General features: G+C 50.2%; 6 protein-coding genes across 6 annotated transcripts; 1 reads left to right on the top strand and 5 right to left on the bottom strand.

Moving 5' to 3' along the window:
• Nucleotides 1–1,053: 1,053 nt before the first annotated feature.
• EJ05DRAFT_502790 (proteasome-activating nucleotidase) lies at nt 1,054–2,647 on the bottom strand (the record flags this gene model as incomplete). The annotated part of the gene is made up of 2 exons (XM_033747310.1): nt 1,054–1,101; nt 1,157–2,647. The coding sequence occupies 2 exons, from the start codon at nt 2,645–2,647 to the stop codon at nt 1,054–1,056; spliced, it is 1,539 nt and encodes a 512-aa protein (XP_033597769.1).
• Nucleotides 2,648–3,414: 767 nt separating this feature from the next.
• Nucleotides 3,415–4,554, bottom strand: EJ05DRAFT_502789 (uncharacterized protein; the record flags this gene model as incomplete). The annotated part of the gene is made up of 4 exons (XM_033747309.1): nt 3,415–3,587; nt 3,644–3,771; nt 3,929–4,000; nt 4,430–4,554. 4 exons carry the CDS (start codon nt 4,552–4,554, stop codon nt 3,415–3,417), a joined length of 498 nt encoding a protein of 165 aa, XP_033597768.1.
• Nucleotides 4,555–4,651: 97 nt separating this feature from the next.
• On the bottom strand, nt 4,652–5,901 carry EJ05DRAFT_478335 (uncharacterized protein). The gene is made up of 2 exons (XM_033744441.1): nt 5,165–5,901; nt 4,652–5,104 (listed from the first exon to the last, which is right to left on the bottom strand). The coding sequence occupies exons 1-2, from the start codon at nt 5,792–5,794 to the stop codon at nt 4,838–4,840; spliced, it is 897 nt and encodes a 298-aa protein (XP_033597767.1). The 5' UTR covers nt 5,795–5,901; the 3' UTR covers nt 4,652–4,837.
• Nucleotides 5,902–6,690: 789 nt separating this feature from the next.
• On the bottom strand, nt 6,691–9,279 carry EJ05DRAFT_478333 (ATP dependent RNA helicase). The gene has a single exon (XM_033744440.1). It carries the CDS (start codon nt 9,227–9,229, stop codon nt 6,803–6,805), a length of 2,427 nt encoding a protein of 808 aa, XP_033597766.1. The 5' UTR covers nt 9,230–9,279; the 3' UTR covers nt 6,691–6,802.
• Nucleotides 9,280–9,575: 296 nt separating this feature from the next.
• EJ05DRAFT_502786 (pantoate-beta-alanine ligase) lies at nt 9,576–10,707 on the top strand (the record flags this gene model as incomplete). The annotated part of the gene is made up of 2 exons (XM_033747308.1): nt 9,576–9,603; nt 9,650–10,707. 2 exons carry the CDS (start codon nt 9,576–9,578, stop codon nt 10,705–10,707), a joined length of 1,086 nt encoding a protein of 361 aa, XP_033597765.1.
• A 129-nt stretch (nt 10,708–10,836) lies between these two features.
• EJ05DRAFT_488101 (ribonuclease P protein subunit p29) lies at nt 10,837–11,621 on the bottom strand (the record flags this gene model as incomplete). The annotated part of the gene is made up of 2 exons (XM_033745671.1): nt 10,837–11,009; nt 11,063–11,621. 2 exons carry the CDS (start codon nt 11,619–11,621, stop codon nt 10,837–10,839), a joined length of 732 nt encoding a protein of 243 aa, XP_033597764.1.
• Nucleotides 11,622–12,288: the final 667 nt, after the last annotated feature.

Raw genomic sequence — 12,288 nt, 5'->3', positions numbered from 1 at the left:
ACATCACTACCTTACGAATAAGCAAACGAGTTCAAGAAGACACATTCGCGTCCAGTATAGAGTTCGAATAGATCATGAGATTAGTTGAAGACTGTGTGGCCGAGCCGGTCATGTCAATCGACATACGCGCGCATGGGGGGTTCTTCCGTTTACAGGTCAGTCATCAGGGTGGTAGGGAAGGCACACGCCAAGACAGATACAGGTATATGCACGCACGTACGCAGGACATGCCGATTCAGGATAGCAGATCGATGCATGTAAGTCCTCGTAGCCTCTGCGCAGAATGGTGTCGTCGTAGCGCACTGTCGAGGTCAGACGAGACTTGTTCTTTATCTTTTATTCTTCTCCTCAAAGACAGGTGAGAACAGAGGGGTTTTGAATGAAGCTTTATTCTGTTGGCGTTTTGTCGATTGTCGTTTTCGAGACAGATGGCGTTCTTCTGGATTTCATGTTTCGGAAAAATAGTGTCATAATGGATCCGTTTCCGCGCTCCCCTTGTGCGTCTCGCCTCTTCCTGTGCGTATCTTTGGGGCGTGTATATTTATCCGGGTTTGCATTATTGACTTTCATGGGCGAAGTTTGTAGTACTGCGGGTTGTATATGTACTGCGAGAAGTGAAATCACAGGATGTTCTTGATGGTCTCGTATAGGTTACACTTTGAAGAGCATTGCTTGACGGTCAGACAGTTGTGCTAGTAGTCTAGTATGAAGTGCCATAAATTTTCAGAGTCCTAGTCTCTAGACTACAGCTTCTTCGATCTTGGGTTAAGACATATTTGACTAAAGTTGTGTATATGTTATTGCTCATTTCGCTTGACTATAAAAGATCATTTAGGTATACTATAGCTATATTCTCAGACCTAGATAGATAAATAGATCGAAAGGCAGTCTCGGAGGTAGGAAGGGTAGTAGTGGCTGTATTTGGCGTAGTTTTCATCCTCAATGAATGGACGTGTGCTGTTTGATTGAGATGCTTACCACTTCCTTGTTGTGCCAAGCTATGTACCCATGGATTGATATGGACATCTAGAGGATTTACATACAAGCTAGATCTTACTTTTTGATCGCAGCGGTGGGTTTTGGTTTCCTCGGAATACGGTCCTAGTGGCTTGTCAGCTTATCTGTTTATGACATAGATCATGGAGGATTTATTGACCCGAGCTGGCGCCGCATTGTTGTCCATTTCCTCCAGCAATGTGTATATCTGCTGTCGCATGACCTTGACTAGGATGCTGTTTTGTAGTTCTTCCGGGATGGATACACTTGAGAATGCTTGTCGGCGCAGGCGTGCAGCTTCCTGCTTCTCGTCGAGCTCGACAGCCTCGTTCGCCGGAGATTCTTGTTCTCCTTCCTTAGTCTCATTGACCAGGACATTACTGTTTGGCGACACTGTATCTGGAATTTTTCCCTCGCCTGTCCCACCACGAGCAATGACAAGGAGAACAGCTACGAAGAGCTCCTTGAGATATGCAAAGGAAAAGCCATCGGTCAGACTCGCAATGACGCCGCATGCACCTTCTGGGAAGTCTACCCTCGGGTTCCTCTCCAGTTTCTTCTGCCAATACCGCGCGTACTCAACTCTCTCTCCAAACCCAGGCAGGCGATAATGATACTTGCGATCGAATCGGCTCGGCCGGTCCCTGATCGCCGGATCCAGCGCATCCAGATGATTCGTGCTTCCAATCATTAGGATCCCGTCGTTCTTCTCCAGCCCATCGACTTCGTTTAAAAAGTAGCTTCGCGTCGCATCTGTGATGAGCGAGTCCAGGTCCTCGAAGATCAGCAGACACGGCGCCATGATCCGCGCCCGTGCAAATATGTTTCGGATATTCATCTGTTGGCCCGCACATCCCTCGAAGCTCTTCACGTAGAGCGAAGGCACAGGTTCTTCACGGCGAGCGAGGACGGCCATGAGCGCCTTGATGCTGATTGTCTTGCCGTTACCGGGCAGGCCGTGGAAGATGATACCGCGTTTCCACGGGACGGCGAACTCGGCGTACAGGTCGCGCGAGTCGAAGAAGCCTTCTACGTCGTCGATGAGCGCGGTCTTAGTTGAGGCATCAAGGATTACGTCGTCCCAGGTGCTTGTCTGGATGCTCGCATGCAGGTCTTTGTTCTTGACCCAGCTTCCGCCATCGAAGACATATACTTCCTCGTGTAGATCCTGACTCCACTGTCCAGCTGCCAACATCAACTTATCAGTAGCGGTGCTATGGCCCTTCGATACAGCGCCATCGCTGCGCGGTGCGAGGACAAAAGCATAAATTTCGGGTCCGCCACGGAAAACGCTACGAAGCTGCAGGTTGTAGACTAAGAACTCAGTGGTCGTCCACTCATATCTCCAGCATGCGAGAAGCATCGTGTCTTTGAGATCGCCCGGATGGTGCTGGCGCTCGAGCCGTAGGGCCGGAGCATGGTAGCTTGTGGTCAAGGCGAAAGATTCGTCGTCGTCGATAAGAGTAGACTTAGCAAAGCCAGCGGCAGCGTAGCCATGAAGGTCGCAGTTGGCTGGGGTGTACGAGGTGATGTGATGGTTAGGATGGCGATTCTTGAGGATGTTGAGAAATGTTATGTCTGTGGCAGTCCTGTTGCCATCACAGTGGTTTTGCAAGTCTGTGAAGGCATTATCGGGCTTTGATGACGCCATGATGGAAGAGTTGCTATTGTGTGTAGAAGGAACGAGAAACCGGAGCGGAGTGTGAATGACCAGAAAGAAGACCAGGCATTTGAATCGAAGGCAGATACAGTGAATACTCAACCTTTATACGCAGAACCAGGTATGATATGCGAGTGTATACTAAGCACTAGGCACCAGCCATGGTAGCCTGCGATGTAGACCACTTACCACTCATCATGCCGCAGGATGGCAGTCTCCTTGACTATCACTATTAAGCAGCAAGTTTGCCACCGGGTTGGACAAGCGCATGCCGTTTTGCTGGTTGTTGATGCCGATCAAGCTTCTAATTATGGGCGAGGTGAGATGGTCGACACAAGTTCCCGGTAGAGCCACAAATGTCCAAGATCAGCAGTACCAATTGCCACATCGTGGCGCAGTACACTGTTGTACAATCACTTAGATAGAATTCTGCCAAATAACCTCGTCTGCCACTTCTAATCAACCAGAAGAGAGTAGTTGATTGTCACGAGGTCTTGATGTTGGACCCCGTGCTCTCAAGGCATGTTTGACAGCCAGACTGTTTAGAGTATGCATCGTTGGCTAGTTCGCTACAATGAGGTTCCAAAATCCATGTACAGACCTTGTCCCAGTGGGACTTCCATATATAATACACTCCTGATATGTTCTTATCTTGCAGACAATGCAGCAACTATTCATAAGCTTAGTCTGTCGAGGGTAACAGAGTCCGAGCTGAGCTTGTATATCGGGTATTTTCAGCAGAGTGTTAAGTTTCTAACTTAGACTTGCTCAGCGCCCCAACCAGCGTCTGCATCCCTCATGTTCGCTGGCGGTTCGATGGAGGGAACGTATTCGAGGGCAACGTAGCCAATGCCAATAAGGCCAATGATGGCACCGACTACATACTTCCACCAGCCCTCACCGACAACAACGGAGCCGATGAAGATGTAAACTATGAATGTGTCAATCATGTTTATCTGGCTCTGCTCCAGGGAAGTTGGCACTTACAGACTCCGCGACCAACGAAGGAGAACATGAATGAGGCATGTTTAGCGATCTGAGGTGGGATTTGAAACTCCAACAGCCCGGTCGCGAGACCGAAGAGGATAACATAGCATCCTTTGATGATGTCGGCACTGTGCAGTAGTCAGCGACTGATACGACATATCTCCTGGGCGCATATAGCAGTGTGGTTGAGCATCGTAACATTGATCGCCTTGAGCTCTTCCACGTTCCATCCATGACCAAGCACTGCTGGTCCCAAACGGTAATGCAACGAGTCGGGAGACTTACAATCCAACAGGGAAGAATTGTGCGATGCCACCAAGGATCATGAACACGCCCACAGCGAGATTGACAATACGACTATCGATCATCAGCTTTCCTCGCAACATGTCGCATGTATGCGCGTCTCCGGTAAGACATACAAGATGTCCGAAAAGTCCATTATAGATGTATCACTGAATATTTCTCTGTGCTGGTGGGTCGGTAGATTCGAGTATGCGTAACCTTATTGTGCTTTGGACTCGCAATCAAGTCTTCTTAAGCTCTGAAGCTTTCTCCTTTCCAGCTGTACTCAGTCTTCTCTTTCCGCCACAAGTAGCTGTGGTTGCAAGATGTCGAAATATGGTAGAGCTCAGGATGGTACTTCAGGCAAGATGGCCGATATAGTAAAACGCGTGTGTCGTCGAGTTGAAACGTTTGGACGTGGGAAACATGAGGCTTAGGCAAGGCTTCTTCCTGACGTGACCGCACGGACCACAATCCTGCGCCCGAATGGGAGCCACTACTTACTGGAATGCGATGGCCTGACGACACTCCAGAGGCAGCAGCATTGCTGCAACGATTTGGTCAATGAGTCTCCTCTCAATACTGAGTGCGGTGTACATCGGTGATAGTTTCAAGATGAGCTTCAGCATCATTGACGTTTCCTCTGGGATGGTAAGGTCCCCCCGAGAAGCATACGAAAGGCGTAGGCAGCTAGCATACGTGGAGAAGGGATGCACCAGACAAAGCCTCATTTGGGGAGATCTATATCATTGTACTGATATATCCGAATCAATGATTTGGACATGAACCTAGCGAGATACTCTGACAATATGATTACAGAATACGACTACGCCAACCGAAACAGCCAGTCCTTGGCCAGCACCACAAACGGCATCTATACCGCTAAACCAAATCGTCCATACTATCCATCGTCTATATACCCGCAGGCACTGGAATTAGCTCTCCAAGACCGCCAGGGGCTTCGTCAGGGTACTTTAAGTCCGAACACTTGGCCGCACACCCAATGATCTGATTATCAGGCACCACAACGCTGAAGTCGAGCATGCCCACCGTGTAATACCCATCCTCGCGCTTCTCTGTGTTCGGCATGTTGGTTCCATCACGCGGTGTGTTGCATGAGCGACGCATGTAACCGAAGATGCGCTTGTTGCGCTTCGCTTTCCAGATGGCGTGACATCCCTTCAAAAGTCATGTTAGCACAGGTTGAGGGGAGAGACAAAGATGTTCGATGCTTCTTACTTTATCTTCCCAAGTACAGGTTCCAGTATTCGAGACGGTGCTGCAGGTGCTGAAGGCCTGGCTGCCGCCGAAGTTGTGCGTGTAGCTGACAGACGCGCCGGCGTCGACTTTGTCCTTGATCAATGTGATCTTGCCCTCAATCTGGGTCTGGATGGCGTTGTCCCAGGAGGCTGTGTTTGTAGTGCATGATTGGTTCATATTGATAACTTGCTGATTGCAAGAAGATGTTGTTGCACAGTCGATAACGAGGCCTGTGTTCAGCCAGTCTTGATACTCGACTTGGTAGTTGACAAGATATACGTCAGTCCAGCAGTGGAAGCGATTGACAGCAGGTGTGTACAGGCCGTTGTCACAATGGCTGCCCACAGCAACACCCTCGCCGTCCTTGAACTTGGATGGCCCGGTAGCGTAGGATGGATCGTCCTCGCTACGGCAGCCTGGAATGGCATCTTTAAAGGCATTCTGGTCGAATCGTTTGCTGATTTCGCGCTTGGCGTTCAGATAGTCCTCGACGCTCATGCCTTCGGGAAGACCAAGGTTGATTAGGTCTTCTTCTTTCCCGGGAAGGGCATTTCCAAGGACGACTGCGAGGCCGAGAATGGCTAGCGAGGTTGGGAAACTGCCAAACATCTTGTGGTCCTGCTTGATGGTATAAGGATGTGGGAAGTATTGATGAAGTGATACTAGACCAGGCAGTCTACAAAGGCTGCGAGAAAGGAATGGTCTGCTTTTCGATGCTCTGGATGAATCAGTCAAATATGGAATTCACAGCGCTTTTATATCTTCCCTCTATCCCTCAGTCTCAACTCTCATTGTCGCTGTCGCTTACATCCGCCAACTGCCAACGTCTAGACACCAAAGCCTGCATCTCCACTGATTCCACTCCACTCATTCTCATATTACAATAGTTTAAAATAACTTCTGGGGCCACTACCATTCCAAAATGCCAGTTCAGGCAGAAAATCTGCAACTTTGTTCCTGGCCCTGGCGATGAACAGCCTCATGCATCCATCTGCACCATGATCCACCCACGTGCGTTCCATATATAGACTTGCCTAGCCCCAAGTCTTTTCCCAGAGAGGCATAGTGCAAATGATCATACAGATTTGCCGATGCCACCAACAGAGCCGCACGATTGGGATGGGGCGGAGGCCATTAGACTATTTCTTGTCGCGAATCACAATACGAGTGTGTCATGGGCCGGGGGCGCCAATTGCATAGTTTCGTGATCGTTTGTTTCGAGAACGACTACGGATTCGTGGGCGCACGGTTGGAGATGTGCCTTTTCACAGTCAGCTTATAACCTGCCGCGTAGTGATGCTGTCTCTTCCCGGCAGTGTGTTATACTGTGATAATAATCAACACCTTGCTCTTCTAAGGTCACTACATGCATTGCTGTACGCACACAGCTAACAATTGGAGGGACAGGACTGGGCATTATATTAGTCGGAATGGGCATGCTGCCAAGAGGATATGATTGCCCAAGTCGCAAGCAGACATAGGCTTCAGAATTGCTGATGAGTTTTGTATAGGCTGTGCTAATCTGAAAATATCTTCTTTTGGGCGGTTCCGTCAGCTTCTAGTGACTATTTAATGTTTGATGGCTATTCATGTTTCATGTTCGATTATAGGACCTTTTCAACCAAGATTAAACTCATCAGCCCCTGTCCCCATCATCTTCTGCATTTTGATCTTCTCCCTCATCTTACGCGCTGCCTGCTCCGCCTCATCGCCCTTGTCCGCCTTCGTTCTGCTCTCATCACCGGCCCTTGAACCTGCCCTATTTCCTTTCTTCCCAGCCGCGGATCCGGCGCCAACCCTTCTTTCCAGTGCACCGAGTCCGCTCGGTTTATCTCTCAACGCGAACGCTTTTGCAAGATGTCCCAAATGCAATTCCTTGATATCGAAGCAATCGCGCTCAGCAGCAACGTGCGTCGCGTACGCCCGCACGTGTCCTTGAAATGCTCGTTTGGCTCCCTCCAAGCGTCGCTCGTCGCCCGCATCTAGTATCCATCGCTCGATTTTCAGCTGTAGCTCTGTCGCTCGCGCGTCCCATGCCTCCAGTTGACCTTTGACTTTTGTTTGTGGTTTGTTCGGCGTGAATGCTCGCTTGAGGATATCCTCGCTCGTCTGTCGAAGTAGATGTGACGCGCCGTCTGTGTCTCGTCGATCTCGGACTAACGTCTCTACATACTTCTCTTCACACCCAGGCATGAGGAAGACACAGGCGCGACCGTCGCGTCCAGCACGGGCCGTACGACCGATACGATGAAGATGGTCATCGCGAGCGAAGGCCGGGTCGTATTCAAGAACAAGATCGACGTTAGGCACGTCAAGACCTCGAGAGGCAACGTCGGTAGCGATGAGCACGGAAGCTGTGGACGATTTGGAGAAGCGCGAGATAGTGCTCGTACGAAGGGCTTGTGGGAGAGACCCATGAAGGCGATATGCGGTGACTGGATTGTCTTGGGAAGATACTAGGGTTGAGAGAGCATGTGTAATAGTAAGATCAACGGTTTTGCCTTGGACGAATTTGGCGAAAGGATTATGTTTTGGTGTCTTCTCTGTTGTTTTCTCTGAGTCTAGTGCTTGCGCTGCATCTGCTTCGCCGGCAGCATCTTTCTGCTCCCCCAACACTTGCTCTTTCGTGACCTTCTCCGGGGGTCTGTGTTCTTGTTTGGCCTTCTCAAGCTGTGTAACAATATTGAAATGGAAATCCACGGAATCAGCGCAGGACATGAACACTATGGCTTTCATGACTGAGCCACGGCGCTCGAAGGCTCTCTTTAGATATGCAATTAAGCTGACTAGACGAAGCTTTGCCGGTACAATAGCATACGACTGCTTCAATTGAGCTGGTGCAGAAAACTCGTCCTCTTTCGCATGTTTGGCTGCTTCTTGATCTGCATCTTTGTCTCCTGGATCTTTCTGGATATGTATGGCTTCTCTCAGGCTTATCTCTCCAAGTCTTTGCACGTTGACCTTCATGGTCGCAGAACATAAAACTGTGGTCCTCTTCGCTGGCAGCCCTGGCAGCTTCACCCTGTCCGCAGCAGCTTTAAGGCGTAGGTTCAGCACCCCAACTATCTTCTGGATATCGTTCTCGAAACCGAGCTCCATTAGCCGATCTCCTTCATCCAGGACGAGCCATCGTACACAGCTGGCGTCCAAAGCCTCTGTATGCTGTAGATGATCTGCTAGGCGACCCGGCGTTGCAACAAGTATATTGACACCTTTACGTAGCCTTGCTTTCTCCGACTGTTTGTTTTCTCCACCAATGACGATGCCACTGACGATCCAATGAGCGCAACGTAGTAGGCTGTCGAGCACAACTTGGATCTGCTTACTCAGTTCACGAGTTGGAGCTAGGATGATCGCAAATAGCCCTGTCTTTCTGTTTATAGCATCTTTAGGGGCACCATCCACCTCTTTCATTTCTGTAGATATCTTCATGATCCGTTGCACGATAGGCAGTAAGTAAGCCAGAGTCTTTCCGGAACCAGTCTCGGCTTGTATGAAAGCATCAGAGTCTTCCTTGAGCAGTTGAGTGATAGCAGCCTTCTGTATAGCTGTAGGAGCCTTGATATTCATCTTGCTCAGTAGGTGGCTGGCGAGACTAGCTGTCAGACCAAGTGAGGTAAAAGTGTCGAGTTCTGAATTGAGAGGGGCATTCGAAGGTTCGACATGTGCTTCTTCATGCGTCTGAGCGGTAGAAGTGGTTGTCGACTTTGGATTATACGTGAAAAGTGACGATATGACCTCTCTCTGCGGGCCTTTGCTGTTGGTCTTAGAGGAGGGCAGGCCGTTCGAGCCACCGATGTTGCCATCCAATCTTTGTCTTTTCGCACTCCTGGCGCCTGTCTCCGAGTCTGAGTGCTCAGATTCTCGATTTGGTTTTCGTGCAGCATTCACGCCAGTCGCCGGGGTGTTCTCCAGGCGTCTGCGATATCCGGCTGAGCGTTTCGCGGACATCCTGTCTTTCCATCGTCCACCCTTGAAGGTCGACTTGGCAGCAATGATGCCGTCCCCGATGTCGAAATTGAGAAGCATACCATCATCAGCCATATCGTAAGTTTTGTGGCCTTGGCTGACCTTGTCGCGATTGTAGAATGGTGTTGGATGGAAGTTTTAGAATATTTTCTGTGGAGAACTTCATTAGCTTCAACAGTCCCCTTGGCGCTCCTCACAACCCCACAGCCGCAGCGGTGCGGGCGTCTTTCCATTCTGCATAGCGGACTACATCACAACTTCTTTTGTTTGGGCTGTCAGCACGGGAGCAATGGCCGACACCTTTTTCGCACTGGGTTGCGATTTTTCATCGTCTCGCCTTACTGAGTAAACGTCCCATCGCGTTTATAACTCGGTCTTCGCTTGCTTGGAGCTGTCTCGAAGCTCTGCATTGTATGTGATCATGGCTTTCAGGGCTCGCGTCTTATCGGGTATGCGACGTTCCAGTCCTGGCGAAGCTCTACTAATGCACTATAGGCTCACAATGCCTCTCCAGATCCGTTAGAGGGTACTCTGCTTTTGCGTCGAACACGACCGTCTTCAAAGATGTTCCCCCCCTCCGAGCATACCGCAATGAGCTCCTCAAACAGGACCGCACAGTCGGTCTTGTACCAACCATGGGTGCCCTACATGAAGGGCACACATCGCTAGTGCGCATGGCAGCTGCAGAAAATACCGATGTTTTTGTATCGATCTATGTAAACCCGACACAATTCGGCGTAAACGAGGACTTTGCTAGCTACCCACAGACGCTTGAATCAGACTTAAAGATGCTACAGACGATTGACAGGGAACTGGCAAGTACGCGTGGAAGTGGAAGAATCTCTGCAATATTCGCACCCAATGGAAAGACTATGTACCCGACACTTCTTCCGAGCAGCGAGATAGACGGCCAGGGCAGCTTCGTTACCATTACACCCCTTGCAACGCTTCTTGAAGGTGCTACCAGACCAGTGTTCTTTCGAGGAGTGGCGACAGTGTGCACAAAGCTCTTCAATATATGTACACCGGATCGAGTGTACTTTGGGCAGAAAGACGTTCAACAAACGATTATCATTCGCCGCATGGTGAAGGACTTTCACATCGGAACCGAAGTCCGCATAGGTGCAACGAAAAGAGAAGAGGATGGCCTCGCGCTCAGTTCACGTAACGTATATTTGGGAGCTCGCCGGCGCGCTGTGGGTACCGTTCTGAGCCAGACTCTGATGGCCGCCGAGTCAGCATACCTTAAAGGCCACACAAGTAGGTCCGAAGTTCTAGGCGCTGCAGAGGCAATATGGATGGATACCCTGAAGCGACAAAAAAAGCTACAGCCCTCTCAGCGGGCGCTGTTTGAGGTCATATATGTGTCGCTTGCCGACCCGGATACGCTCGAGGAGATTGACGTTGTGGACGAAACGAAAGGCGCAGTGCTAAGTGGTGCAATAAAGATGCTTCCGATTGAGGACCCGCAGCCTAGGGAGGAAAAGGGTCAGGGTGATGGTAAAGTTCCAGTGAGACTGATCGATAACATACTGCTGCCACCCAGGGCTTGATGCGAATCTCTTTAGGTGGTTTAGGCAGGGATACTCGATTGCCTTCCAATATTCATGCTCTCCATTTATATCTTAGCCGATTTCGAAAGCTGAAGCGTCTCTCTTGATATTCTCTATGACCGGAATCGTTCAAAGATCTGGTTGGTAGTGCATCTTGAGCTGCTTCTTTGCCCTCTCCGGCGCTCTGTTTTGGAATTGCTCTCCATGCAACTCAAATACCAATGGCCTGGGCTCCGCCTCCTCGCCCTCTCTCTTCAATAATGGTATCTCAAGCTTGAAAACACTGTACTCTTTTGGCAGCGCTGCACAGTATTAGCCTCCGGCACTCTATCCAATTCTGTAGCTTAAAACTCACTCTTAGCCTCATTGCCCTCCGTGACAACCACAAACACAAACTTTCGATCTTGCACCACCGTCCCACGCACCCCGACTCTACTCACACAGCGGCTCTTGACCACCTCTATCACGGCACCATGCATATCCGCACTACTCAACACACTCCCCGCGCTTTGTGCACTGACATAGCTCCCTCTGCTGTTATTCGCGCCCTCGCAATCTCCCTCCATATCTCCCGCTAGCCCTAAAATCTCCCTCACATAACCGACCCACAACTCTCTCAAGCCCTCAAACAGCGCCCATTTTGCCTCACTCTTGGGTATATCGTCCAGGCACAACGCACGGCGTTCACGCGCCGACAGCGGTTTCGGTTTGCTCTTGTTCCGCCGCTTCGTGGTACTGTGAAGCTTTTGGAGGCGGGCCTGGCGTCGCACAATGCGCGCAGTTGTGGAAGGCGGGGGAGAGGGCTTGCGCAGTAGCAGCGGCTTGTGCTGTATTTTGTCGGTGAAGAGGGCTTGCGCGGTGGTTGGGGAGTGGGCGCGAAGCAGGAGGGACGCAGCGGGGTGAGGGTTCGCCATTTTGAGCAGCGGGAACGGAGTAGAGGGATAGTGAGCGGTTTTAGATGTACGAGATGTGAGAATATGTATGTTCTTGTGCGTGAAATGAGTCGCAGGAAAAAATTCAGTGCTTGATTTTGGAGCTTAGGATCGTGCCCACTGTAGGTAGATTTGGTCTCGCTCGTGCGCTACGAATCCGTCCATGGATAGCTATATTCATGCCTGATTTAGCCTAGCTTTGTATCCATCCCGGAGGAGCCACCGGATGATCTCGCATCGGAAACACATCAAGATGATCCGATTACATCATAGTAGTCTGGCTAGGTATATATTTCGTGCTGCAATGTATGTTCTGGAGATATTGAACCATGGTTGTGTACGTGATGCTAGCATGTGACATACAACGGGAGCATCGCGACTGCGTTGATGAAAATGCCGAGAGCACCAGGACGAAACATCTTCAGCAGAGAATAACGTCTACAGGCCTATAGAACGCGACCATGGCCTTGGAACTGATCGAGGCAAAGGAAGTGAGTGGTACAATTAGTGTTGATTTGGGATATGAAGACGCTAGAATGCTGCGATGTAGTGCTGTCTGGTTTGGCGCAGAGGGCGGTGCGTGCATTGAAAGACAATGCGCCATTCTTCCGACGCATCGACCAGAGCATAATCAGAGAGGTATCTAGTA

The sequence above is a fragment of the Pseudovirgaria hyperparasitica genome, assembly GCF_010093815.1.
Source record: "Pseudovirgaria hyperparasitica strain CBS 121739 unplaced genomic scaffold EJ05scaffold_13, whole genome shotgun sequence".
NCBI lineage: Eukaryota > Fungi > Ascomycota > Dothideomycetes > Acrospermales > Acrospermaceae > Pseudovirgaria > Pseudovirgaria hyperparasitica.
This window is presented reverse-complemented; position numbering and strand designations above follow the sequence as displayed.

Excerpts from the sequence above, each read along its gene's own strand:
- EJ05DRAFT_478333 (XM_033744440.1), bottom strand. The coding sequence starts at position 9,229 with ATGGCTGATGATGGTATGCTTCTCAATTTCGACATCGGGGACGGCATC.
- EJ05DRAFT_478335 (XM_033744441.1), bottom strand. The coding sequence starts at position 5,794 with ATGTTTGGCAGTTTCCCAACCTCGCTAGCCATTCTCGGCCTCGCAGTC. Across the intron at positions 5,105-5,164 it reads CCTGTACTTGGGAAGATAAA|GGATGTCACGCCATCTGGAA; the intron begins GTAAGAAGCATC and ends TGACTTTTGAAG.